At 49.9% G+C, this 25,004-nt stretch overlaps 11 protein-coding genes across 11 annotated transcripts; 6 read left to right on the forward strand and 5 right to left on the reverse strand.

Annotated features, from left to right (window-relative positions):
• Positions 1–521: 521 nt before the first annotated feature.
• PtrM4_026590 (uncharacterized protein) lies at positions 522–2,944 on the reverse strand (the record flags this gene model as incomplete). The annotated part of the gene is made up of 6 exons (XM_066103725.1): positions 522–1,179; positions 1,233–1,450; positions 1,542–1,671; positions 1,736–2,052; positions 2,107–2,805; positions 2,882–2,944. The coding sequence occupies 6 exons, from the start codon at positions 2,942–2,944 to the stop codon at positions 522–524; spliced, it is 2,085 nt and encodes a 694-aa protein (XP_065965927.1).
• A 1,134-nt stretch (positions 2,945–4,078) lies between these two features.
• On the forward strand, positions 4,079–4,819 carry PtrM4_026600 (uncharacterized protein; the record flags this gene model as incomplete). The annotated part of the gene is made up of 1 exon (XM_066103726.1): positions 4,079–4,819. One exon carries the CDS (start codon positions 4,079–4,081, stop codon positions 4,817–4,819), a length of 741 nt encoding a protein of 246 aa, XP_065965928.1.
• A 497-nt stretch (positions 4,820–5,316) lies between these two features.
• Positions 5,317–6,277, forward strand: PtrM4_026610 (uncharacterized protein; the record flags this gene model as incomplete). Its single annotated transcript, XM_066103727.1, has 2 exons — positions 5,317–5,716; positions 5,769–6,277. The coding sequence occupies 2 exons, from the start codon at positions 5,317–5,319 to the stop codon at positions 6,275–6,277; spliced, it is 909 nt and encodes a 302-aa protein (XP_065965929.1).
• A 1,597-nt stretch (positions 6,278–7,874) lies between these two features.
• Positions 7,875–10,172, reverse strand: PtrM4_026620 (uncharacterized protein; the record flags this gene model as incomplete). Its single annotated transcript, XM_066103728.1, has 1 exon — positions 7,875–10,172. One exon carries the CDS (start codon positions 10,170–10,172, stop codon positions 7,875–7,877), a length of 2,298 nt encoding a protein of 765 aa, XP_065965930.1.
• A 2,034-nt stretch (positions 10,173–12,206) lies between these two features.
• PtrM4_026630 (caleosin domain containing protein) lies at positions 12,207–13,120 on the forward strand (the record flags this gene model as incomplete). Its single annotated transcript, XM_001932383.2, has 4 exons — positions 12,207–12,339; positions 12,394–12,879; positions 12,932–12,981; positions 13,034–13,120. The coding sequence occupies 4 exons, from the start codon at positions 12,207–12,209 to the stop codon at positions 13,118–13,120; spliced, it is 756 nt and encodes a 251-aa protein (XP_001932418.2).
• Positions 13,121–14,081: 961 nt separating this feature from the next.
• PtrM4_026640 (putative C6 transcription factor) lies at positions 14,082–16,426 on the reverse strand (the record flags this gene model as incomplete). Its single annotated transcript, XM_001932384.2, has 5 exons — positions 14,082–14,739; positions 14,793–15,010; positions 15,098–15,227; positions 15,287–16,290; positions 16,364–16,426. 5 exons carry the CDS (start codon positions 16,424–16,426, stop codon positions 14,082–14,084), a joined length of 2,073 nt encoding a protein of 690 aa, XP_001932419.2.
• Positions 16,427–16,842: 416 nt separating this feature from the next.
• On the forward strand, positions 16,843–18,447 carry PtrM4_026650 (uncharacterized protein; the record flags this gene model as incomplete). The annotated part of the gene is made up of 5 exons (XM_066103729.1): positions 16,843–16,992; positions 17,051–17,072; positions 17,163–17,259; positions 17,314–18,313; positions 18,388–18,447. 5 exons carry the CDS (start codon positions 16,843–16,845, stop codon positions 18,445–18,447), a joined length of 1,329 nt encoding a protein of 442 aa, XP_065965931.1.
• A 310-nt stretch (positions 18,448–18,757) lies between these two features.
• PtrM4_026660 (uncharacterized protein) lies at positions 18,758–19,362 on the forward strand (the record flags this gene model as incomplete). Its single annotated transcript, XM_001932385.2, has 2 exons — positions 18,758–19,157; positions 19,208–19,362. 2 exons carry the CDS (start codon positions 18,758–18,760, stop codon positions 19,360–19,362), a joined length of 555 nt encoding a protein of 184 aa, XP_001932420.2.
• Positions 19,363–19,498: 136 nt separating this feature from the next.
• On the reverse strand, positions 19,499–21,796 carry PtrM4_026670 (uncharacterized protein; the record flags this gene model as incomplete). The annotated part of the gene is made up of 1 exon (XM_066103730.1): positions 19,499–21,796. The coding sequence occupies one exon, from the start codon at positions 21,794–21,796 to the stop codon at positions 19,499–19,501; it is 2,298 nt and encodes a 765-aa protein (XP_065965932.1).
• Positions 21,797–22,288: 492 nt separating this feature from the next.
• Positions 22,289–22,393, forward strand: PtrM4_026680 (uncharacterized protein; the record flags this gene model as incomplete). Its single annotated transcript, XM_066103731.1, has 1 exon — positions 22,289–22,393. The coding sequence occupies one exon, from the start codon at positions 22,289–22,291 to the stop codon at positions 22,391–22,393; it is 105 nt and encodes a 34-aa protein (XP_065965933.1).
• A 499-nt stretch (positions 22,394–22,892) lies between these two features.
• PtrM4_026690 (KatE, Catalase) lies at positions 22,893–24,794 on the reverse strand (the record flags this gene model as incomplete). The annotated part of the gene is made up of 3 exons (XM_066103732.1): positions 22,893–24,284; positions 24,338–24,503; positions 24,556–24,794. The coding sequence occupies 3 exons, from the start codon at positions 24,792–24,794 to the stop codon at positions 22,893–22,895; spliced, it is 1,797 nt and encodes a 598-aa protein (XP_065965934.1).
• Positions 24,795–25,004: the final 210 nt, after the last annotated feature.

Raw genomic sequence — 25,004 nt, forward strand, 5'->3', positions numbered from 1 at the left:
TCGGCCTACAAAGCCGCTGACCAACCTTTTACGTGTGAAACGACGAGCTTTGCTCCTGCACAAGACCCGCCGTGTCCTCTTTCTTTCTTACCAACCCCCCTCCCCTGTTTCGAATACGCAGATGGAGTTAGACTGGGGAAGAGATTTTCTAATTGACGTGTTGATGCCCCCACTACTGTGTTCTTTCGGAGTTTCGCGTTAAGAAAATGTTTAGAAAGACGGGACTAGACTGGCTGTTGCAAGGCACGTGAATGTGGGTAGTTTTGCAATATGGTACTGATTAGTGAAAAAAGGAGTGGGAGGGGATGGATGAGTCGGGTACCGGGGCTGCGGTGACGTGCGAGTGTAGAAGAGATTGTGAACACATATCGAAGATGATAAAGCTGATAAGGGATTGGAAACCATAAGTCTGATTCTGATTCTGCAATGTAACCGTATAATAGATATCTATGTTCGTGTATTATGCCTAGCGTTACTCGTATACCACCTGCCAGCTCTGTATCCCCCTTACACCATTGTGGCTAAAACACGATACTTCGCCATGACCTCGACGCCTGCTGTTCGCCCTGGCTCGATTGTGCCACCCCACCATCACCAGGTAGCTTCAACTCGCCCATGGACTTCAAGAGACGGTTCAGACGCTTGTCTTTTGGGTCAGAGGTGATGGCATCTACATTCACGGGATACTCGCTATCCACATGCTCCATCATCGACTGCTCCCTCTGCTCTTCATCCTTGATCCGCGTCCAGTCTTTGAGTAGCTTTACATCGACGGGGTTCATTTCATCGCGCAGTATTCGGAATATGAGCTCGGACAGGAAAAAGTTGCGGCCTTGGTCGCGCAAGCCCTTGGCGCACAGGATGAGGGTGGCTCTTGTGGCCTTCATGACAGCTGGGAAGTGCGTTTGCTGTGCCTCTAGGGTGCGCAAACGCTCCAATGCGTCGAAGCCTAGCTGGACGAGCACTTGGAGCAAGAATATATAGTATGCTTCGAAACCGTGCCGATGGTAAAACATGTGGAGCAGCGTCTGTAGACTTGCTTTTGACGCAGCAAACAGCCTTTTTGGACTAAACCTAGCTTTTTGTTGGAAAGTATCGGTGTTGTTGAATGCATTCAAGGATTTCTCGTGCTTTAAGAAGGGCTGAAAGGTCATGGTGATCAGGTTATGGAATTGCATACTGCGGTTCCCGGGTTAGTTATCCACCATTCTGTGGGCGGTTGCTCACCTTACTGCAGGAGAAGATGGGTCGGCATTGCGATGTTGTGTGGCTGCAAAGGCTCAGGAAGCTCGTTAAACCACTGCATGAACATGCCGTGATAGCGATCCGCTTGTTGTATGTCAATTTCGTCGTGACCGTCCTTTTCTGGAAGTGCTTTGCCCGCTATATCATTCATAATATATCTAAGCTTGTTCAGCGCAAGGAAGGTTTGCCCGAGATGGATAGGAGTCTAGTGGAGCTAATTAGCATGTGTTTGACCGACGGGTAGACCATATGGGCAGCTTGAAGATTAGCCGTGCTGTTCACATGGCTGGACATACCAAGTGATCTGCGAGGGGGTACTTGACCCAGATCTCCCCAAAGAAATCATGGGCGTCTTGATAGTTCGGCAGCCCATCCTGGGGTGGGAGTCGAGAAAGCGGAGGCTTCATGAGGTAAAAGCAGGAGAACCTGGATTTGGATTAGCATCTTGCTTGATACACGATAGGGAGAGATAGGTGTTGTGAGCTCGTACGCCTGTTGTGAGAAGACGCCCCATGCTGTAATGGTCCTCGAAATGCGCTCCTTCTCACTAAAATGTGGTTTCACGTTGAACAAATCTAGTTTATCCGCCATAGCCACGGCATGAGTCCATGTCTTCCATCCCATGCTGTCCATTCCATTGGCGAAGTATATCCTGCCTAGGATGGTGGCTGCTTGGACAGAGGAAAGATTTATTACACCCTGCTCTTGCTCCAGCTCCCACATTCGCCTCGTCTCGGCCATGAAAAGATACGTGTGGGTGGTTGGGTTCCAGAACTCAGCGCGGTGTTGCAGGGTGCCCAGTCCATGCTGGCAAGGTTAGTTAGTACATGGGCGAACAAACGATTTCAAGGGGAGACTGACGCATGCAGCGGTCAAGATAGAGTTGACAAGAAGTGGCGAGCAGTAATCCGTCCTCACGGCAGTCATATCGTCGAGGAAATGATCCTTGTGGAAGCAGGGCCAGAGCGGGAATTCGTATAACAAGTATGCCTCGAGGAGCTGGGTGAGAAAGACATCATCTGCGCTGACCGAAGTCCACCTAGATGGCCTCAGCAGTTGGGGTGAAATTCGCGGATCGTAGATGCGGGCGCCGGGGTATGGGACGCGGTAAATGGCTTGCTGTCTCTGCTCTGCAATGTCGGTGCCATGGTGGGCTACCTCAGTGGACAAGGCCTTGTAAAGTCGCGAGTTGAGGTATAGGTTGTCGATGCCGTCGAAGAGCGGCATCATGTCGGCAAGATAGGGCGATGTGAATTGGAACGTCGTGTCCGGGATCAACATCAACTGTAGACGGAGACTGCCATACTCCATGTAGCGCAGAATCGTGTGCACATCAGCGCCACGGCGGATTTGCGTGAGGATTTGCTGAGTAACATCAACGGGCTGGGAGCGCAAGAGAGCAAAGACTTGCTCGAGCCCACCGTCTATGGCACGCTGTGACAGCATACGCTGCTCCTGGTTGCGCTTGACAATCTCGGCCCGGGCCGAAGGCAGGATCAGATAGTTGCATGGCGTCTGGCGCTGACGGCACTGTGAGCATTGCGGACGCTCGACAGAGCACTAGCACATATCAGAGTCAGTGGAAGTCAGAGTGGGTTAGGCCGTGAATGGTTAACATGTAGCATGTCCGCCTTACCTTTGTGATGCGACCGCGACAGGCCTCACATGCTCCTGCGCCCACAATATCCTCCAACGTCATGGTAGGCTGGCGGCGCCGAAGAGAGACCGAATACTGACCAATGTGGGACGGAGATTTAGGTGCTGGTACCTTCATGTCAACTGGGCGATGCGTTCCGCAATCTGGTACCTAAATACACATGTGGGGTTTGATCCTCGCAGCCTCTCCCACATATGACGTCGCCACTTACCTGTCGATTAGCTGCGGCTGGAATTGCCTAGGCCAATCATATCGTTTCTCGTCACGAAGTCTACTACGTACCCACAACTATCCTGCTTACTGTCCAACTTAAACGCTTGTATCTTTGAACAACCCCACTCTCTCCGTCAGAGCTACATAACTACGAAACTCTGCCCTAAGTCTACCGTCAGACAACTTGACAAACCTATCCCAGGGGTCCCACCACACGGACGCACATGTTATCCATCGCCCTTACAACCTCGGACTGTCCCCAGCACCTATTGCCCTTTCTCGGATACTGGCTGTATGGACGACCAGTACCCTCATCCGCCTGAGGGCCCCAGTTCTTCGAATCGGCTAGACGCAAAGGTGGCTATCCCTAGAATCCAAGGTCACGACTATCAGATGCCAACGACTGCACGAACGCCCCGGGTGCGTACCGACGTAGTGAGCACGGCCGTAAGTACTAACTGTCTACAAGCTTGCCTATTGGATCGGTCCTAACGTCCGCACCTAGTGTACCCAGTGCCGCAAGCGAAGTGGGTCCCTCTTAGTCCCATGCCTCGCCACTTCGGCTAGCTGCTGTTTTGCCGAGACCAGGGCCAGCGCTTACTGACTGCTGCCAGAGATCAAATGCTCTGGTGATCGTCCAAGTTGCTTCAATTGTACTAAGCAGGACCATGACTGTCACTATGACCAGGGGCGCAAGGACCGGCTACAAGGGTTCGTCAACTGCACGAATCATGCGGCCACAACTTGTTTTAACAATGCCCCAGGGCAATACGCAAAAACCAGCTTCTAATCCAGCTTCTAATTAATATCAGCGGCCAGCTCGACGATGAGACCAAAAAGAGGGTCGAGGATACGCTAGCATCGTTCGAAGATGACACTCCTCCCCCTCCTCTCTCACGCCCGCCTGTGTCGCAGAACAAGCGACCGAGGCAAGTCTCGTCACCCCAATACAACGACGACGCCATGAGCCCTACCTCTGCCGATGGCGGAGAAGCTCATGTCTCGGCTTCAGTGGGGTCAAATGGAGACTTGGACTTCATCCAGAAAGATCTCCTACAGAATAATGATGCAGACAGTGCAGTAGGCTATCTGGGCCGTAACTCGCAGGTTCAGTGGCTCCGCGCGCTCAAGATCAAAGTAGAACAACCGGAAGACGAACCTTCTGGTATATCATACGGACCACCTGGAGACACGGGCGAGGCCTTCAATAAGCGTGCCGAGGCACTTCATGCACGTCAGGAGAAGTCTGAAAGCAGGGGCGTTCATCAAAGATCCTTTACCAGCTATTACTTCTACCTCGACCGTACCAATATCGAAATCGACATTGATGACCCACACATCATTCCTTCTGCTCAAACCGCCGAGCGGCTGTTTGAATACTATAAAAAAGCCGTCCACAGTCCCTTCAAGATCCTGGACGATATCTTCGAAGCCCAATTGCAGATGTTCTTTAGTGAGCAACACGGCTTCACCTTCCATGTAAGCTCCAAGTGGAAGGCCATAATGAATCTCATATTCGCCATTGGTGCGCGCTACTCGTACCTCGTCGACGCCGGATGGCGAGCCGACGACCGTGACCATCTGGTGTACATGTGGAGAGCGGTGCATCTCTTGCAGCTTGATACCATGAACACTCTTGTCTCCCATCCCGATCAGTCACTAATACAGGTAAGCATCTTTACCCATTCAGTGCGTTCCATCTGACCCTGTTAGGCTACTGGTCTTCTCTCATTCTACTATCTAACTATCGGCCATGTTAGTAGGTAAGCAATGACCCGAAGGACACATGCGTCGTACATTGGAAATCTCATCACATCCTAACTCGCTTTTCTAGGGCTTGGTACATGATTGGTATCGCTATTCGTCATGCCCAAGCTGCAGGTCTTCACCTTAGATTCAAGGATCCCGCCATCTCTCCCAAGAGGAAGAAGACGCTAGCCCAAATTTGGTGGGCCTTATACTCTATCGAGTCCATCCTAACTTCCATAACTGGAAGGCCTCGCACCATAGCCGCAGAAGACTGCACAGTACCTCTGCCAGGCGTAGTGGGGTCCGATATGCAGACATCACATGGAAATACGACGCCCAACTTATCTACCACCTTGTCCTTGAGTCGAGGGTCTGGTTCCTCTATCAATGAGCAGGGTACCAATGTGAGTGTGCATTCGTTCGATGTAGCATATATCAGGCTTGACATCCTGATGGACAAGATTCTGTCTGGTCTGTATTCCACGAGAAAGTCTTCCAAGTCGTGGAAGGTTGCACAGGGCGAGATTGCTTCACTTTCTAAAGAATTGGAAGCTTGGGCTATCCAATCATTGGCAAACGGGCCATCTTCCGCCACTTCTAAGCACAACTTGAGTCGCGAGAAGTTATTGCTTTACTTCTATTACCACAGCGCCAAGATATGCATTACTCGCCCATGTTTATGCCGGTTGGATCTGCGCATCAAGGGACAGAGCAAAGAATCGTCTCACTTTGATCAGAAGATGGCCGAAGCTTGCATAAGTGCGGCGTTAGACATTACTTCTATACTGCCTGACCCCCCTAACCCCAAGTGGCTCTACGAGAACGGCCCCTGGTGGGCCGCTGTGCATATCAGTAAGCATTACAAATTATATTAAAACTGACTTCGCTGACATGTACTGTGCAGTCATGCAAAGTCTCACAGTGCTCCTTGAGCTCTCATTAGGCGCCATCCACTTGGCTGTCAACAAATCTCACGTGACATCGTGCGTCGATAAGCTCATAAGATGGCTGCAGTCCATGAAACTAGTCGATGCCGTTAGCGGGAGTGCATACAATGTCGTGGCCAAAATTCTGAGTAAACAGAGCGAAGAAGAAGCGGCTGCAAAGGAGATGCCTAAGCCACAACCGACAACAGATGGCCAACAACAGTACAGCCCCCATAATGTTACCCCTGCTTCGCAGCAGAAGCATTACGTTCAACCGCTCATTTCGGAATCACTGAATAGTATGTGGCCGAGCTCCGATGCCTTCAGTAGTGGTGCCTTCAGTAATGGTGCCTTTTTGCCCCAATCCAACACAGGCAACTTCTACCCGGATGATATATCAGGGGCTAGCTACTTCAACGATTCCAATGCAGGGCTCTATGAGTTTGGTCAGCCGTGCATGAACATGTTCTATGGGAACCCATACTAGTGTCAGATAATAGCACTGTTGAAGATGAGAGCGTACAGACGCTGGGTTAGACTAGCGCGACCCGGCATCTGTGAGAGCCAATCGGATCACAGGAAGACTTGGCACCCCCTAGGTGTGCCCACAACCGTAGACAGAACAAACACACAATCAATCATCAATATCATCACCATTATTATCTATTTCATCAGTATTCCAGATGAGAGTGAATATCTGACAACTAGACGACGTTTGGCTAGTGGAAATGGGATCCGCTGGCGTTTGAGGGTCAGGGCCAGGGCCAGGGTCAACAGCAAAACTAGGACCAAGAGGCTAGACGAGGGTCAATTACAGTAATATTTTGCGGATATCAGTGCAATAGCCTCATAGGTCGTGGGTTTAATATTTGTTTCCCCAAGCTGAGGAAGACGCTGTTGAGATTTTGGTTCCTTCCCTACTTCAGGAACACAGCATATGGTGGTTTTCTTTTGCTCTGTGATAGACACAAGTTGTACATTGGCAAAAAGTCATAAAGCTTAATAATTAATCACTTGCGCGAATCGCTATGTAGACTCCGTAGCGCCCCATTGTATCGCAGTAGACAAGACGTCAACAACTGCATATGAGAACTGCGTTGATTGTCCTACGGAGTAGATACACAAGGTTATATACATGAGATGTGCGTAAGCACATGACGGCAAAGGAGTGAAAGTGAAGGTTGTAGAACATTCGGCCAAGAAGCATCGGGCCGATTCCAAGAAGGGTAGTCCTGAATGGCAACACATTGCAATAAGAATATGCCCATGATAACAAGGCCACCTGCAAAGGTTATTTATATCACTAGTGTCGGCATACACACGGTGTGTCGCCTAATGAGGCCCAATGTACCGCCTCGATCCTACTTCGGCCCAACTCGGACCCAACGTTATGTATACCTTCGTAGCCCTCACATTCGTAGAATCATTATACACCGGAATACCAATACACAAGATTACCTTAGTTACTGTTATTCACCGTACGATCGTACAAGGCCTTCTAACACTAATTAGTAATTGCACAGCAGTCACAGACAGTTAGGTTAAGAAGAGATAGATTCTTTACCCCGCGCGTTCCCTAGATTGCCTATATTAGCAAGGCGGAGTTATCTATACTAAGCTCACTGTTAGCTATATCAGGCGTCGTTCGTGGCTAGCGACCAACCGTTACAGCCGTATTAGAAGCGTTCTAAGACGCCGTCTATACACGCGCCAACCGACCGGTTGAGATTTGACCCGTGTACAACCCACGACCACCGACGCATCTCTAGCGAACGCAGCTAGCGCAACAAGCGTTAATAAGAACACAATAGCAGGAGAGAGAATATTATTAGAAAGAGCACTAGTAGCCAGGACACCGGCAGTAGGAATAGCGAGCAGTAGTAGAAGAGTGGTACCCACACTAGAGGCGCTACCAGTGATCGGAATGGTCTGGTCTGGTCTGGTCTGAGGGTACAGACCAGACCAGACCAGGTGCTTACATAAGGACCGGTCCGACCAGACCGGTCCGACCAACAAGACCGCCAAGAATGAGGCTGAAGCAAAGAAGGAAGCCGAGGAAATGTGTTTTACTACTGACTGTCAATCTAGTCGTCTTCGTTCTCACTATCCTCGATATCGCTGTTCCCCTCAGCTTGGGGCTTTCCATACCAGGCCCGGAGACACTCGCACGCTTCTATAATATCTGCCTTCAGCCTACCACGGCGATCGACGATAGTAAGCTTCGCGCTACTAAAAAGACGTTCGCATTCATCCGACATAGGCGAGATCGCAAACATGTCTAGAGCGAAGCGAGCGAGATCTCGTTGGGAGTCGTAGCGAGATAGCCAGTACGCAATAGCCTCATTGCAACCTGCCTCTTCGTTATGAAGCCGGTCAGTAGAGATGTATTGTTCATACAAATCAGTTGTAGAAACTGGAGCGTCTATTCGAATGCGCTTATGTTCCCGCTGGCGATCAAATGCTGGGTCAGGATCTCTCTCCTTCCTGGCTGGTGGTGGCAGCATCTCGACAGGGTACCTTCCCTTATACTCTGTCTCCCAGAGATGCTTCACCGCTAATTGTGCGTTTTCAAACCACCTCTTCTTCTCTTCGTCGCCATGAAGAACCCACTCTTGCCTGAACCATCCCCACTTGCGATATGGATCAAGGATTTGAGCCGCATAATATGCCGGTGGAAGGTCAGTATCTTCAGGGAATCGATTTTGCCAATTCAGCTGCTGATTGTTATAGTACTCAACGCACTTTAACCAAGCAGCATCAGCGCAGCCTTGAAGGTACTTCCATGTAAAGTTGTTATCGTCCTCAGTGTGGATGTCGTGGTAGTGATCCTTCGTCTCGCTTATCTCCCGGAGAAGGCAGTCCAAAGTTGAAAACCAGTCCGCAAGTGACGTCTTCTTACCTTCAGAAAGCAAAGTTGCAGCATAGAAGTCTTTGAGAGCGAGTTCAATCTTTTCAAGCTCAAACCAGTGCTGTCCATCAAGCTTAAAGTTCGCGATCCCTACGGAGCCCTTTCCAGGTACATGACGAGCCGAGAAGAGCTCTAAACGTTCTCGAACATTTAATGCACGTGTAATCGAATAAAACCATGAGTTCCAGCGGGTCGAGTTGTTCTGGATAAGCTCAAGCCCGTCGAATTGCGAAAGATCTCCGCCGATAATAATTGTAGCAAACTCCTCACGCCGTTGTGGAGTAAGCCTGATGTATCGCACCAGGTTGTGAAGACGACCCAAACATCCGAACTTCTTCCAGAGCTCTTCCACCTTCGTATAGTCGCCACGTTGATGATGCTTCTCCAGCTTCGCAAGATACTTCTCACAGTTTCGCCCCATAAGGAACGCCTGGCAACAGAGGTTGATGACATGGCCCAAGCAACGCAGCCGGCGATGACGACGTTGTTTTGACTTCATCCATGGGCAGAGATCCTTGAGTATAAACTCAACAGCGGTATCATTTGCCGAGGCATTATCCAGCATAAAGTATCCAATCTGATCTCCGCTAATGTCGTATTCTTCCAGCAATTCAAGGACCACCGATCCAAGATTCTCTCCAGTATGTTCGCCGTATATACGTCGCATACCTAAAGCGGTAACACGTCGCATGCCGGTAGTATCAATCCACATAGCGACGACGCCTAGGATAGCGTAAGGGTTTGGTGAAGTCCAGAGATCAAAGGAGATAGAGATCCTACTCCGTGAATGGTGTAGGTCCTCCCTAAGCTGTTGCTTCTTCGATATGAATGCATTCATTACCCAGCTTCGGATAGTCTTCGCAGCCTTCGGGAGGTGGTTGAGTAGTGCCGGATTTAAAAAGAGGAGTAGTTCACGAAAGTACTGGTTCTCTAATTGAAAGAAGGCGATATGGCAGTACACAATCCAACGAATTAGAAGCTCTTTAAACTTCTCTACTGACTCCTTCCAGAAAAAGATGCTGGAAGCAGCCCCATCCTTTTGCTGGTCGATTATAGACTTCCGTACAGAACCCTTTCGCTTGATGCCACTCTGGGGATCAATCTGGTGCTTCTGTTCCAGGTGATTCCGGATCCTAGAAGTGCCATTGATGACAAACAACTCTTGCTTGCTCTTCCCAACCCTGCACTCATGGCAGTAATACACCTCTTTCTTATCGCTATCTCGAATGTATTGGAGTCCGTACTTCCAGATGTGTGATGTACCTTGACGGAAATCCTTCCTTGCAATTATTGCACGTTTCACGTACGTGATACCGCCCTGCACGAACTCATCTGGAGATTCGTGATATTGAATAGGAGTGGGTGATAGTATAGGGGTGGGTGATGACGTGGGGATAGGAGATGGAGTAAGAGACGTTAAATCTAGTCTTATAATATTCGATGGGGACGGTGAGGTTGGTGTTGAAGGCTCCATAACAATAGTATATAAGTAGGTTGTTAAGGACTTGATTGTTCTATGTAAGTAGAAGTGTCAGATATAATGAGATATTGCACAAAAGTGATGGATGTTGATGATTGTGTGTATTGTGTTCTGTCTATCGTGTGTCCGCGCTTGTGGCCCTCTTGAGGGGCGCACTGATCCTCTCTACGCTGATTGGTTGCTGCCAACGTCGAGTAACCCTGCTATCTGACAAGAAGACTTACCTTGATCTTAATGACTCATATTGTGCTAAATTTTCTGGCTAGATTAGTCTAAGATCTAGTCACGTGGACCTATTTATAGCCGGACCGGTCCGATCATCTAGACCGGTCCGACCACGGTCTCAAAAAATCGCCAGACCAGACCAAGACCAAGTCAGACCAGACCATTCCGATCACTGGTTCCGCGTGGGTTGTCGGGCGACTAGGTGGGATAGTAGGTATTTGGAAGAACAATCTAATTCTATATAAACGATAGAACAACTAGTATCAATCTGCGTAAGAGAAGAACTTATGAGAGAGTTGACCACAACGAGTGTATCAAGGGAATCCTCCACAACTATATACTCTTTGCCTTTGTCCTGTGCCATCACAGCCAAGGCCTGCCATCACCGATGTCAGCCTCAGTATGTGATGGGTGCTATCACCCTCAGGTTATGCCATCACTGATGGCACCGTCTTGGCGTGATGGCAGTCACGTGATCCTTGGCGCGCCCCGCGCGGGTCATCACCTTGTGACTTGCGCGACAGTTGGCCTCCAACCTCGCATCCTTCGTCTAGGGGAGACATCTAGTCTTGGTTTGTAACAGGTAGCTCTAAACGAAACTTACAAAGCGAACTTACGTGTCTACTAGTTAGATATATACCGTATTAAGGGAGGAACGCAGCAAAACCCTAAAAACTTGTACCAAACTTGCGCAACTATTAGCCAGATCCAAATTGCCGTATTAGGCAGGTTTATGGAACCACTGTTGAACGCGGCAAAACTGAAAGCCGAAAGTAAACTCGCGCCTACTGATTAGACATATATACCGCATTGGGCAGTTTAGTTGAGTAACTGTCGAATACTGCGTAGGCTTAGGATTACAAACTCGCCCGTCTATTGGTCGTGCTCAACATGCCAAAGAAGGCAAGTAAGAGGCAAACTGTCGAACGCGGCAAACTTCAAGAGAACGCTTTCCAGCGGTTCTTAAACGATGCTTATTGGCTATATCCATCTTGCAAGGATGAGAAAGACTGTTGAAGACTGCACAGCTCTTGCATCTTTTCGTAAGTTCCTGAATGCTGTACTACACCCTGATTGGGCCCACTTTAACGCGCTTTACTCATGTTTAGTTCCTATCGCATTCACTTTGAATGTATGAACCTGTGTGCAACTGCATCTGATGTCGCCTTCTACCAGTTGGAGATTTCAATACTTGACAACGTGGAGAAGATGTTGGATTCAAAGTATGCACAGGGTAATCACATGTCAAGGTCTTAAGGGCTTGTTGTTGCACTCACACACTGAGTGTCCTTCGTATAATACTTTTACTATCGTGCTTCTTCTTGATGCCTGAGAACAATAGGCGAGTCTCTATTAGTGAGCACGAATTTCGAGCTCTTGCTACCTATCCATGTATACAGGGTCCTTCGTCGAGATCTTTACATCTGATGCGTCTCTGGCGATCAGGTTACGGCGCCCTGCAACTCAAATCTACATTTCCATGATTGGCCGCGGAGCATGCCGGCGTCTGCAGCCACAACAACGTACAAAATACACCTATCTGTCGCAAGTTTCCCTAGGAAACTGACATTATTACGCGTCCGTGCCTTGGAGCATATACCCCGAAGTTGCTTGGGCCGGTACATTACGGCGTTTGGCAGAGTCGTTGACGTCATGGTGAGCCCTCGATCCGGTATGGGCGACTGGGCATCTCACGGTTTATTGTGTGGAATGTGATGGCTTGGGGGCGGATGTCTCTTTGATCTTTCTTTCACTTATATCTTTCTTTGTGTCCATCGAACAAACTCTATTATGATTGCGAAAATGAATGGAGTAAACGAGCATGAGGAATGTGGGGAACAAGATGGGATACCCGTACACTCGATCACTAATGTACCCGTTACCGAGGAGAGAAAACCATATATCAACGACAAGGAATCTAAACTCCAGCACGCAGGTACGTCGGGTCATAGCTATGATGCTCATCCTTACCTTACTAACGCCAAAAAAGCCGTCGCACGCGCCAATCTCGCCCCTTCCGAACAAACACCCCAAGGAAGCACAAAAGACGACTGGGCAAAGAAACACGCCCACCAAACGGTCCTTCAACAACACTGCGACTTCTTCGACCGCGATCACGACGGTGTGCTTTGGCCGCAGGACACCTTCATCGGCTTCTACCGTCTAGGCCTTGGCATCTTCTTCTCCGCTTTTGCCGTCCTGGTAATCCACATCAACTTTTCGTATCCCACTTGCCCGGGCTGGCTGCCAGATCCTTATTTCCGCCTCTTTTTACACAATGTGCATCGGGCGCGTCATGGCAGTGACACGGGAACGTATGATACTGAGGGCAGGTTTATACCAGCAAAGTTTGAGGAGATATTTACAAAGTACGCGGACGGAAGGGATTACCTGACATTTCAGGACTTGAGAAATGTGCTGTCCGGACAGAGGAACATCAATGATCCAATCGGGTGGTGTGGGTTTATCTTCGAATGTAAGTCTAAGTTGTTGGAGAGTGGCATGGGAGAATATGCTAATTTGGCTAGGGTCCGCGACTTATCTGATGCTTTGGCCCGAAGACGGTCGCCTGATGAAGGTAATTAATGGAAGATTTGCTTCTTTTGTAGCATATTACTGACTCTGAGAAGGAGGACATACGCGCCGTCTACGACGGCAGTATATTCCAGAAAATTGCCGACAAACGCGAGCAGCAAAAGAGGGTAAAGAAGGGATGATTCAAGCATTTACTTCGCGAGGAAATTGGTTTGTGTATCTGAGGGGTACATAGAAAGTAGTCTACAATCTCCGAGCAAATGGTACGACATCGAGGTTGTCACGTGAGCATGTAGCTTAGATGTATCAATCGTGTCAATAAACAAACATAAAAACAATGCACATACATCCCCGTTCTACAACCCCATCAAAAGATAACTCGCAAAATATCATCTATGTACCACACCACAGCCCCCACACGCGTCCACCACCCTCACATCCCACGAAATGCACTACACCCAAACGCTCCCCGAGCCCTCACACCAAACTTTGCCACTATCCACACAGCCCTCTACACCAAATCCACTCATCGGCCGATGCACCCACAAATCAGACCACTTTGCTCCCCCCTTGCCCCTCACTCGCTGGCTCGGCAAGAAATGCCGCTTGAGCGTACATGACACTTGCTTCGCCAAGCAAAAAGGGATTCCTTCCCGAAGTATCGTCTCGAATGCACGGATGAAGCTAGACTGGGTGGAGGATGATTACTGATCTGAGTGGGTGGTCCATACGATTGCTTTCGATTTCGGGTTGGGCAAGTTTGGTCGGGAAGACCGGGTGGTGGGAGAGTACGGGGTACGTGGACGGGTGGATTTTTTGTGCGCAGGCTTAGGGGTGATGGAGCTAGGAGGAGTGGGTGAGGAGTAAATCTGGAAGGATGTGATATCTCGAGGTGCGACATAGGCTGCATGCGATAGATATTGGGAAGGTTTGTTCTTGCACCCTGAAACTTTTGATTTTTTTTTCGTGCTGATGATACCTAGTACTAATTGAACTGTCGCTGTGTATGCCCTCATATTATCTATGTGTGTTCATGAATAATGCCTTGCTTTATCCTATACGTCTCTGTGTTCCCCGTCCAGCTGTTTGTGAATTATACCTCGCGGTATTCCATACATTCGTCCCCCCCTCCAGCTGTGATGACTAGAACACGATAGTCCGCCATGTCCTAGATGCTTGTTGTACATGCTGAGTACTTGATGAAGGACCACCATCACCTGGTAGCTTTAATTCGCCCATGGACTTTAAAAGACGGTTCAGACGTCGCTCTGTAGGGTCACAAGTAATGGCCTCTACGTTCACGGGGTAGTCGCTTTGGATGTGCTCCATCATCAGCTCTTCTCTCTCTTCTTCATTCTTGACGCGTGCCCAATCCCTGAGTAGCTTGACATCGACTGGATTCATTTCGTCGCGGAGTATGCGGAATATGAGCTCGGACAGGTAGAAGTTACGGCCCTGATCGCGCAAGCCCTTGGCGCACAAGATGAGCGTGGCTCTTGTGGCCTTCATGACGGCTGGGAAGTGCTCTTGCTGTGCTTCCGGGGTGCGCAAACGCTCCACTGCGTCGAAACCGAGCTGGACGAGGACTTGAAGCAAGAATATATAGTAGGCGTCGAAGCCATGTCGATGGTAGAACATGTGAAGTAGTGTTTGCAGACTTGCCTTTGATGTATTAAACAGCTTCGTCGGACTGAACCCGGCCTGATTTTGGAAAGCATCGATTTTTTTGAATACGTTAAAAGATTTCTCGTGCTTCAAGAAAGGCTGGAAGGTCATAGTGATCAAGTTATGGAATTGCATACTGCAGTCACCAGGTTAGTCATCCAATATTCTGTGGGCCGGCGCTCACCTTACTGTAGAAGAAGATGGGAAGGCATTGCAATATTCCGTGGCTGTAAAGGTTCGGGAAGTTCACGGAACCATTGCATGAGCATACTGTTGTAGCGGGATGCTTGCTGTAAGTCAATTTCGTCTTGTCCGTCCTCTTCTGGAAGTGCTTTGCTCGCTACGTCATTCATGATGCACCTGAGCCTGATCAAGGCTAAGAAGGTCTGCCCAAGATGAATGGGAATCTATTGAAGCGAATTAGCTTCTCTTTGATGGACAGGTGATCATGTGGATGTATCGAGCCAAACCGTGCTTTCTACATCGAGACGTACCAAGTGTTCTACGAGGGGGTATTTGACCCATATCTCTCCAAAAAAGTCTTGCGCATGTTCGTAGTTCGGCAGCCCATCCTGGGGTGGAAATCGAGAAAGCGGAGGCTTCATGAGGTAGAAGCAAGAGAATCTAAATCTGAATCAGCACCTAGAAGTGTGGCATTGTGAGGTGAGTAATTTGGCTCATACGACTGCTGCGAGAATATTCCCCAAGCTGTGATGGTTCTCGACACACGTTCCTTCTCGCTAAAGTGTGGTTTTATATCGTACAGATCTAGTTTGTTCGCAATAGCCACCGCATCAGTCCACGTGCTCCAGCCCATACTATCCATTCCGTTGGCGAAGTATACTCTGCCTAGGATAGTGGCGGCCTGAACGGAAGGGAGGCTTAAGACACCTTGCTCTTGCTCCTGCTTCCAGAGTCGCCGCGTCTCGGCCATACAGAGATAGCTGTGCGTCTTGGGGTTCCAGAACTCGGCGCGGTCTTGCAAGGTACCCATCCCATGGCATGCAGCTGTTAGAATGGCATTCACAAGGAGTGGCGAGCAATAATCAGTTCTTCCAGAAGTCATATCACCGAGGAAATGATCCTTGTGGAAGCATGGCCAGAGCGGATACTCATATAACAAGTATGCCTCAAGGAGCCGAGTAAGAAAGACATGATCCGAGCTCACTGAAGTCCACTTGGATGGCTTGAGTAGTTCGGGCGATATTCGTGGATCATAGATGCGAGCACCGGGATAAGGCACGCGGTAGATGGCATGCTCTACAGCCTCGGTACCTTGTTGGGATGCCTCGGCTGACAAAGCCTGATACAGTCTCGAGCTGAGATATGGGTTATCGGTGCCTTGAAAGAGTGGCATCATGTCGGCGAGATAGGGCGACGTGAATTGGAATGTTGTATCCGGGACAAGCATCAGCTGTAGACGAAGACTGCCATACTCGACGTAGCGCAGAATCGAGTGAATGTCAGTACCACGACGGATGTGGATGAGAATTTGTTGGGCAACATGAAATGGCTGGGAGCGGAGGAGAGCAAAGACTTGCTCGAGCCCATAATCTGCCACGCGCTCTGGTGAGCTAGGCTGCTGGCTGCGTTTGGACATGTCGGGCCGGGCCGGAGGCAGGATCAGGTAGTTGCATGGCGTCTGACGCCTGTGACATTGTGAGCATTGCGGACGTTCAACAGAGCACTAGCACATGTCAGAAACGATTCGCTCGTATTCGAAGATTCGAAGCCGTCGATGATCAGCACGTCGGCCTTACCTTTGTGATGCGACCGCGACAGGCCTCACATGCTCCTGCGCCTACAATGTCTTCCAACCTCATGGTAGGCTGGCGGCACCGAAGAGAGACCGAAGGCTGGCCAATGTGGGATAGATGGCTAGGTGTTGATGCATCCATTGGTCGTTCCGCAATCTGGTACCTAAATGCACAAGTGGGCAGCTTCTCCCACACATGACGTCGCCACTTACTTGTCCATTGGTCGCGGCGGTAATCGCCCAGACCAATCACAGCATTTCTCGTCACGAAGTTAGCCATACATAACATAATTATCCCGCCTAATTGCCTGTAATGCCTGTGTCTTCAATCGTATCCTTCCTCTCCGCCAGAGATGCCCAAGTTCATCCACCGCCAAGCTTGACGACGCTATCCGAGCTGACCCACTACACTGACGCACATGTTGTCCATCTCGCCCACGCCTTTCGACCGTCGACCGTACTCGCCTTTCGGCTACTGATTGCATGGACGACCGGTCCGGTCCGCCTGAGGGCCTCAGCTCGTCGTATCGACAAGACGCAAAAGTGGCGATTCCAAGGATCCAAGGTCGCGACTACCAGATGCCGGCAGCCACACGAGCGCCCCGAGTGCGTACTGACGTAGTGAGCAAGGCTGTAAGTAGTAGTTGTATACACGCTTGCATGTTGGATCGGCACTGACGGCTGCGCCTAGTGTACCCAGTGCCGCAAACGAAGTGGGCCCCTCCTAGTTCCATCCATGCCTCGAGACTTCGCCTAGCTGATGTTCTCCTGGCTACAGCTCGAAGCTTGCTGACTACAGCCAGAGATCAAATGCTCTGGTGAACGTCCACGCTGCGTCTATTGCGCCAAACATGAAACCGACTGTCACTATGACGAAGAACGCAAGGATCGGCTACGAGGGTTCGGTAGCCCCAGCCATCATGCAGACCGCGACTCGTGCTAACATTGCGCCAGAGCTGTACATAAGAACGAAGTGCTAACCCAGCTCCTGCTTGATATCAGCAGCCAGCTCGACGAGCAGGCAAGGAGGAGGGTCCAGGATACCCTGGCTTCGTTTGACGGTGACACCCCTCCTCCGCTAACTCTCTCACGACCAAACACTTCGCACAGCAAGCGGCCAAGACAGACGTCGTCCCAGGACAATGAAGATGCAAGAAGCCTCAACTCGGCCGATGGCGGCGAGGCTTTTGTTTCGGCCTCGGTAGGTTCCAACGAAGACTTGGACTTCATTCAGGAGGATCTTCTACAAAATGAAGACGCGAACAACACCGCAGGCTATTGTGGTCGCAACTCGCAAACTCAGTGGCTACGTGCCCTTGAGGCCAAGGTCGAACAACCTGAAGGTGAGCCTTCTAATATGCCTTATGGACCCCCTGGAGAATCCGGTCAGGCTTTCAACCAGCGCGCTGAGGCGCTTCGTCAGCGTCAGCAAAAGGCCGAGAAAAAAGGCATTCATCAAAACTCATTTACCGGTTATTACTTCTACCTCGATCACATACACATCGATATCGACATTGAAAATCCACACATCCTCCCAACTGCTCAAACGGCTATTATGCTGTTTGACTACTACTCACAAGCCGTTCACCGCCCCTTCAAGATCCTGGATGAAGTCTATGAGAACCAATTGCGGGCCTTCTTCAATAGAGATCGTGGCTACACCGTCAACGTGTGCCCCAAGTGGAAGGCCACTTTGAATCTCGTATTCGCTATTGGTGCGCGCTACTCACATCTGATCGGAGCTGATTGGCGAGCCGATGATCATGACCACCTGGTCTACATGTCGAGAGCAGTACATCTCTTACAGCTTGATTCAGTCGACACTCTTATCTCGCGTCCCGATCAGGCTCTTATTCGGGCAAGTATTCTTATGGGTAAAGCGCGCCCGTTTCTGACAGTATTAGGCAACGGGACTGCTCTCCTTTTACTATTTAACGATCGGTCATGTCAGCAAGTAAGTCGTACACTTTTGGAGAGAAGATTCCGCTACCCTATGAGTAGTATGTTCGCGTACTAATCGATCCCCAGGGCTTGGTACACGATTGGCATAGCTATCCGTCATGCACAAGCTGCAGGACTCCATCTTAGAAATGAAGATGTCACTGTCGACTCCAAGAGGAAGATGGCATTGGCCCAAATTTGGTGGGCTTTGTATTCCATCGAGTGCGTTCTGACTACAATAACTGGACGTCCTCGTGCTATAGCCGCCAAGGACTGCACGGTACCTCCACCAGGCACAATTGGAACAGATATGCAGGCAGCCCATGGGAACGCACAATCCAATCAGTCTATTTCATCCCATTCTATAATTCGGGCGTCTGCCTCTTCCACGGGTGAAGCACATACCGATACAGTCGTGGACGCGTTTGACGTAGCCTATGTCAGGCTTGACATACTGATGGGCAAGATCCTCTCAGGACTGTACTCTGGAAAGAAGTCGGCGAAGTCCTGGAAGAGTGCACAAGCCAAAATTAGTTCGCTGTCTGAAGAGCTGGAAGCCTGGGCTTTGAAGTCACTATCGCACGACCCATCTGCGACTCCATCAGAGCATAATCTGGGCAGGGAGCAGTTGCTACTCCATCTCTACTATCAAAACGCCAAGGTATGCATTACCCGCCCGTGTTTGTGTCGTCTGGATCTGCGCATCAAGGGACAAAGTGAAGATTCGGCACGTTTCAACAAAAAGATGGCTGAAGGTTGCATTGGTGCAGCACTCGCCATCACTTCCATGCTACCTGATCCTCCAAACCCAGCGTGGTTCTATAAGAACGGTCCGTGGTGGGCCGCTGTCCATATGAGTAAGTTATATCGGTTTTCAGAAAGGTAGATTAACTGATATGTTTTCTAGTCATGCAAGGACTCACTGTGTTCCTATTGGAGCTCGCATTAGACGGTGTCCACTTGACAGGCGACAAATCTCAGGTGGCATCGTGCATCGATAAGCTGATAGCGTGGCTTCAGTCGATGGCAGTGATCGGAATGGTCTGGTCTGGTCTGGTCTGAGGGTACAGACCAGACCAGACCAGGTGCTTACATAAGGACCGGTCCGACCAGACCGGTCCGACCAACAAGACCGCCAAGAATGAGGCTGAAGCAAAGAAGGAAGCCGAGGAAATGTGTTTTACTACTGACTGTCAATCTAGTCGTCTTCGTTCTCACTATCCTCGATATCGCTGTTCCCCTCAGCTTGGGGCTTTCCATACCAGGCCCGGAGACACTCGCACGCTTCTATAATATCTGCCTTCAGCCTACCACGGCGATCGACGATAGTAAGCTTCGCGCTACTAAAAAGACGTTCGCATTCATCCGACATAGGCGAGATCGCAAACATGTCTAGAGCGAAGCGAGCGAGATCTCGTTGGGAGTCGTAGCGAGATAGCCAGTACGCAATAGCCTCATTGCAACCTGCCTCTTCGTTATGAAGCCGGTCAGTAGAGATGTATTGTTCATACAAATCAGTTGTAGAAACTGGAGCGTCTATTCGAATGCGCTTATGTTCCCGCTGGCGATCAAATGCTGGGTCAGGATCTCTCTCCTTCCTGGCTGGTGGTGGCAGCATCTCGACAGGGTACCTTCCCTTATACTCTGTCTCCCAGAGATGCTTCACCGCTAATTGTGCGTTTTCAAACCACCTCTTCTTCTCTTCGTCGCCATGAAGAACCCACTCTTGCCTGAACCATCCCCACTTGCGATATGGATCAAGGATTTGAGCCGCATAATATGCCGGTGGAAGGTCAGTATCTTCAGGGAATCGATTTTGCCAATTCAGCTGCTGATTGTTATAGTACTCAACGCACTTTAACCAAGCAGCATCAGCGCAGCCTTGAAGGTACTTCCATGTAAAGTTGTTATCGTCCTCAGTGTGGATGTCGTGGTAGTGATCCTTCGTCTCGCTTATCTCCCGGAGAAGGCAGTCCAAAGTTGAAAACCAGTCCGCAAGTGACGTCTTCTTACCTTCAGAAAGCAAAGTTGCAGCATAGAAGTCTTTGAGAGCGAGTTCAATCTTTTCAAGCTCAAACCAGTGCTGTCCATCAAGCTTAAAGTTCGCGATCCCTACGGAGCCCTTTCCAGGTACATGACGAGCCGAGAAGAGCTCTAAACGTTCTCGAACATTTAATGCACGTGTAATCGAATAAAACCATGAGTTCCAGCGGGTCGAGTTGTTCTGGATAAGCTCAAGCCCGTCGAATTGCGAAAGATCTCCGCCGATAATAATTGTAGCAAACTCCTCACGCCGTTGTGGAGTAAGCCTGATGTATCGCACCAGGTTGTGAAGACGACCCAAACATCCGAACTTCTTCCAGAGCTCTTCCACCTTCGTATAGTCGCCACGTTGATGATGCTTCTCCAGCTTCGCAAGATACTTCTCACAGTTTCGCCCCATAAGGAACGCCTGGCAACAGAGGTTGATGACATGGCCCAAGCAACGCAGCCGGCGATGACGACGTTGTTTTGACTTCATCCATGGGCAGAGATCCTTGAGTATAAACTCAACAGCGGTATCATTTGCCGAGGCATTATCCAGCATAAAGTATCCAATCTGATCTCCGCTAATGTCGTATTCTTCCAGCAATTCAAGGACCACCGATCCAAGATTCTCTCCAGTATGTTCGCCGTATATACGTCGCATACCTAAAGCGGTAACACGTCGCATGCCGGTAGTATCAATCCACATAGCGACGACGCCTAGGATAGCGTAAGGGTTTGGTGAAGTCCAGAGATCAAAGGAGATAGAGATCCTACTCCGTGAATGGTGTAGGTCCTCCCTAAGCTGTTGCTTCTTCGATATGAATGCATTCATTACCCAGCTTCGGATAGTCTTCGCAGCCTTCGGGAGGTGGTTGAGTAGTGCCGGATTTAAAAAGAGGAGTAGTTCACGAAAGTACTGGTTCTCTAATTGAAAGAAGGCGATATGGCAGTACACAATCCAACGAATTAGAAGCTCTTTAAACTTCTCTACTGACTCCTTCCAGAAAAAGATGCTGGAAGCAGCCCCATCCTTTTGCTGGTCGATTATAGACTTCCGTACAGAACCCTTTCGCTTGATGCCACTCTGGGGATCAATCTGGTGCTTCTGTTCCAGGTGATTCCGGATCCTAGAAGTGCCATTGATGACAAACAACTCTTGCTTGCTCTTCCCAACCCTGCACTCATGGCAGTAATACACCTCTTTCTTATCGCTATCTCGAATGTATTGGAGTCCGTACTTCCAGATGTGTGATGTACCTTGACGGAAATCCTTCCTTGCAATTATTGCACGTTTCACGTACGTGATACCGCCCTGCACGAACTCATCTGGAGATTCGTGATATTGAATAGGAGTGGGTGATAGTATAGGGGTGGGTGATGACGTGGGGATAGGAGATGGAGTAAGAGACGTTAAATCTAGTCTTATAATATTCGATGGGGACGGTGAGGTTGGTGTTGAAGGCTCCATAACAATAGTATATAAGTAGGTTGTTAAGGACTTGATTGTTCTATGTAAGTAGAAGACTTACCTTGATCTTAATGACTCATATTGTGCTAAATTTTCTGGCTAGATTAGTCTAAGATCTAGTCACGTGGACCTATTTATAGCCGGACCGGTCCGATCATCTAGACCGGTCCGACCACGGTCTCAAAAAATCGCCAGACCAGACCAAGTCTTGGCGGTCTAGACCAGACCAAGACCAAGTCAGACCAGACCATTCCGATCACTGGTCGATGGGAACCGTTGACGCTGTCAGCAAGAGCGCATACGATGTCGTGGCGAAAGTCCTAAGTAAGCAGAAAGAGAAAGACGCAGCTGCAAGGCAGATGCCACAACCACAACCAATTACAGAAGACCAACAAGGGTACGGCGCGCAAGATTTCGCGCTCGAACAGCCGCCACAACCACAACCACAACCACAACCAGAGTTTGTTCGAGCACTCGTGCCGGAGCCAATGGATGATCTTTGGCCGGGCTCTGATACCTTCGCTGGTGGCCCTTTCTTCCCGCAAGACAATGCCGGCAACTCCTACCGGAACGATGTCTCAGGGACGGAATATTTAAACGATCCAGGTGCCAGCCTCATGGAATATGGTCAGCCGCAGATGCAATTGTTTTACGGGAATCCCTATCAGATGACGTTTGACAATTGGGACTGGGATCCGGCGGCGTTTGAGAACTATGACCAAGACCAAGGCCAAAGCCAGATCCAAGGTCAGGGCTACAATCAAGGTCAGAGTCAAGGCCCACAACAAAACCAGGACCAAGGGTTTAGCGGAGGGCCACCATAGTAACCATGGGCAGGTATAGAAGTGGTGTTTTTCTTGAATCGAGCATTCCCTCAAGTGCGTATGAGACACTGCTGAGATTGAGATTCCCGGCTGGGAACTCAGGTGAGCTCTGCGGCTAGGCACTAGATTACCATATTGAACAAAAGTTTATAGAGCATGATAATGAATAGCTTGTTCAGCTCTCGCTGGCTGTGACACGCAAATTACAATTTTTTCACTGATATCAACCACCCTCCACCAAACCCACCTCTTACCCAAGCAAAGAAAACAACCTAATTATAAACCGGCACAGTCGGCGCATACCCCGTCAACCTCTCCCCACCACTTGGTCTAAACTTTTCCTCCTTGAACCACACATGCGCCGTTTCGGCCAACTTCTCCACCTCGTCGAAGCCAAATCCCGGCCTCTTCGCCTCATCCTCCTGGCTCACCAACAAATCATAAATCCCCCTTGCATAATCTGTCCCAATATTATAAACCTGGGCAAGATACTTCTTCTGGATATCCGCATACCCCACAAACTTGAGCATATTAAACGTATTCTTGATGGTGTTTTGCCTCTGTTCTTCCGTCATAACTCTGCTCCACAGTTCGCGCGGTTGGTCGTACTCGTTGCGCTTAGCCTCGTGCCAATAGTGGCTTTTGCGACTGACGATATTGTCGGAGACTTGGTAGGGCGCTTCGGCGACATCAGGGCGGAATTTGTGAGCGAAGCTGTTGGGCGTGTACTGTTTGTTCCCCGCATGGTTCGCATCCACGCGCATGGGCCCGTCGAACTGCAGCGGGGAGAAGGATTTCGAAAGAAAGGGGCAGTTTACGGGTATTTGGTGGAGATTTACGCCGATGCGGTGGTATTGTGCGTCACGGTAGAAGAACATTCTGAACTGCAGGAGTGGGTCAGGGGAGTCTTCGATACCGGGGACCATGCTACCGGGGGAAAAGGCAGCTTGTTCGACATCGCGGTGGTAGTTTTCCGGGTTCTTGTTCAGCACCAAGCGGCCGAATTCTCGCATGGGGAACTGAGCGCGGGGCCAGATTTTGGTCACGTCAAAGGGGTCGAAACCGAGTTTCTCCGGGTCGGCATCCTGGGGCTCCATGACTTGCACCATGGCGGTCCATTCGAGGGGTTCGGTGCCCGACTCGATGGTTTCCCAGAGGTCACGCTTAGAAAAATCTGGGTCCTCGCCGCACATGCGTGTGGCTTGTTCTTGGGTGAATTGCTTTTGGCCGTGCTTGGCGATGAAGTGGTATTTGATGTAGACGAATTTGCCTTGTGCATTCACCCACTTGAACGTGTGGCACCCATAACCGTGGTTGAAACGCCAGCCAACCGGTGTGCCGTGGTCGCTGAAGAACATGAGACCTGCATGGTTGCTCTCGGGGGTATTGGCGAGCAGGTCGAAGATGGCGTCATAATCCGGGAGGAAGTTCTTGGGGTTGCGGGCTTGGGAGCGGATAACGTCGGGGCCTTGGATGGGGTCGCGACAGAAGAAGACGGGGAAGTTGAGACCGACGATGTCGTAGTTTCCTTCGGCTGTGTAGAATTTGATGGCGAAGCCGCGAGGGTTGCGGGCTTCGTCTGGGTATTCGCGGCCGACTGTTACAGTGGAGAAGCGGACGAAGACGGGTGTCTTTTCACCGACACTGGAGAGGAAGTTTGCTTTCTGTTGGTCCAATTAGCCAGGATCTGATATTTTTACTCATGTTGGCGACATACCGTAAGCTGATCAACCTTCTGCATACACTCAAAGTACCCAAACGCCCCAGACCCACACGGATGTACCATCCTCTCCAAATTCTTGGACCGATTAAACGTCTGCTGTTTCTGAAACAACCAGACATCACTCGCAAGAGGCAGTCCACCAACCGTCTTACTATGAGCACTACAATCCTAATTAGCACACACTCACTTCCCCGAGTCAACAGTCAACTTACGTATCTGGCCACGGATGCCCCTCATTGTTAGTAAAATACGGCCCATCATCCTCCCTGATGCCCCCCTGAACAGCCCCAGAAACCTTTGCAATAACATCCGCCGGCCCCTCATTAGCAGACCCCATATGGCTTTGCCTAGGCGCCCTCTTCTCACCACTCACGCTCTGGATGCCCTGCGAGATGGCCTCGAGGGGGTGCTGCATGGGGTCATTCTGGTTGGTGTTTGCGCCCGTCGACATGGCTGCTGTGAGTTTGTCGAGTGAATATGTGGATACTTCCATTTAAAAAAGCTGGAAACATGTGGGACGAGAAAGGGTATAAGAATACATTGTGTTTGCAGGAGCGGGAGAGTTGGCGATCGATACGCCATGATCGCGTCAACGGAAAACATGTCGCGCGGAGCAGTGGTATTCTGTTTAGCATATTGTCAGGGTGATGTACTTCTGACG

Source organism: Pyrenophora tritici-repentis, chromosome 1 (genome assembly GCF_003171515.1).
Source record: "Pyrenophora tritici-repentis strain M4 chromosome 1, whole genome shotgun sequence".
In the NCBI taxonomy this organism is placed as follows: domain Eukaryota; kingdom Fungi; phylum Ascomycota; class Dothideomycetes; order Pleosporales; family Pleosporaceae; genus Pyrenophora; species Pyrenophora tritici-repentis.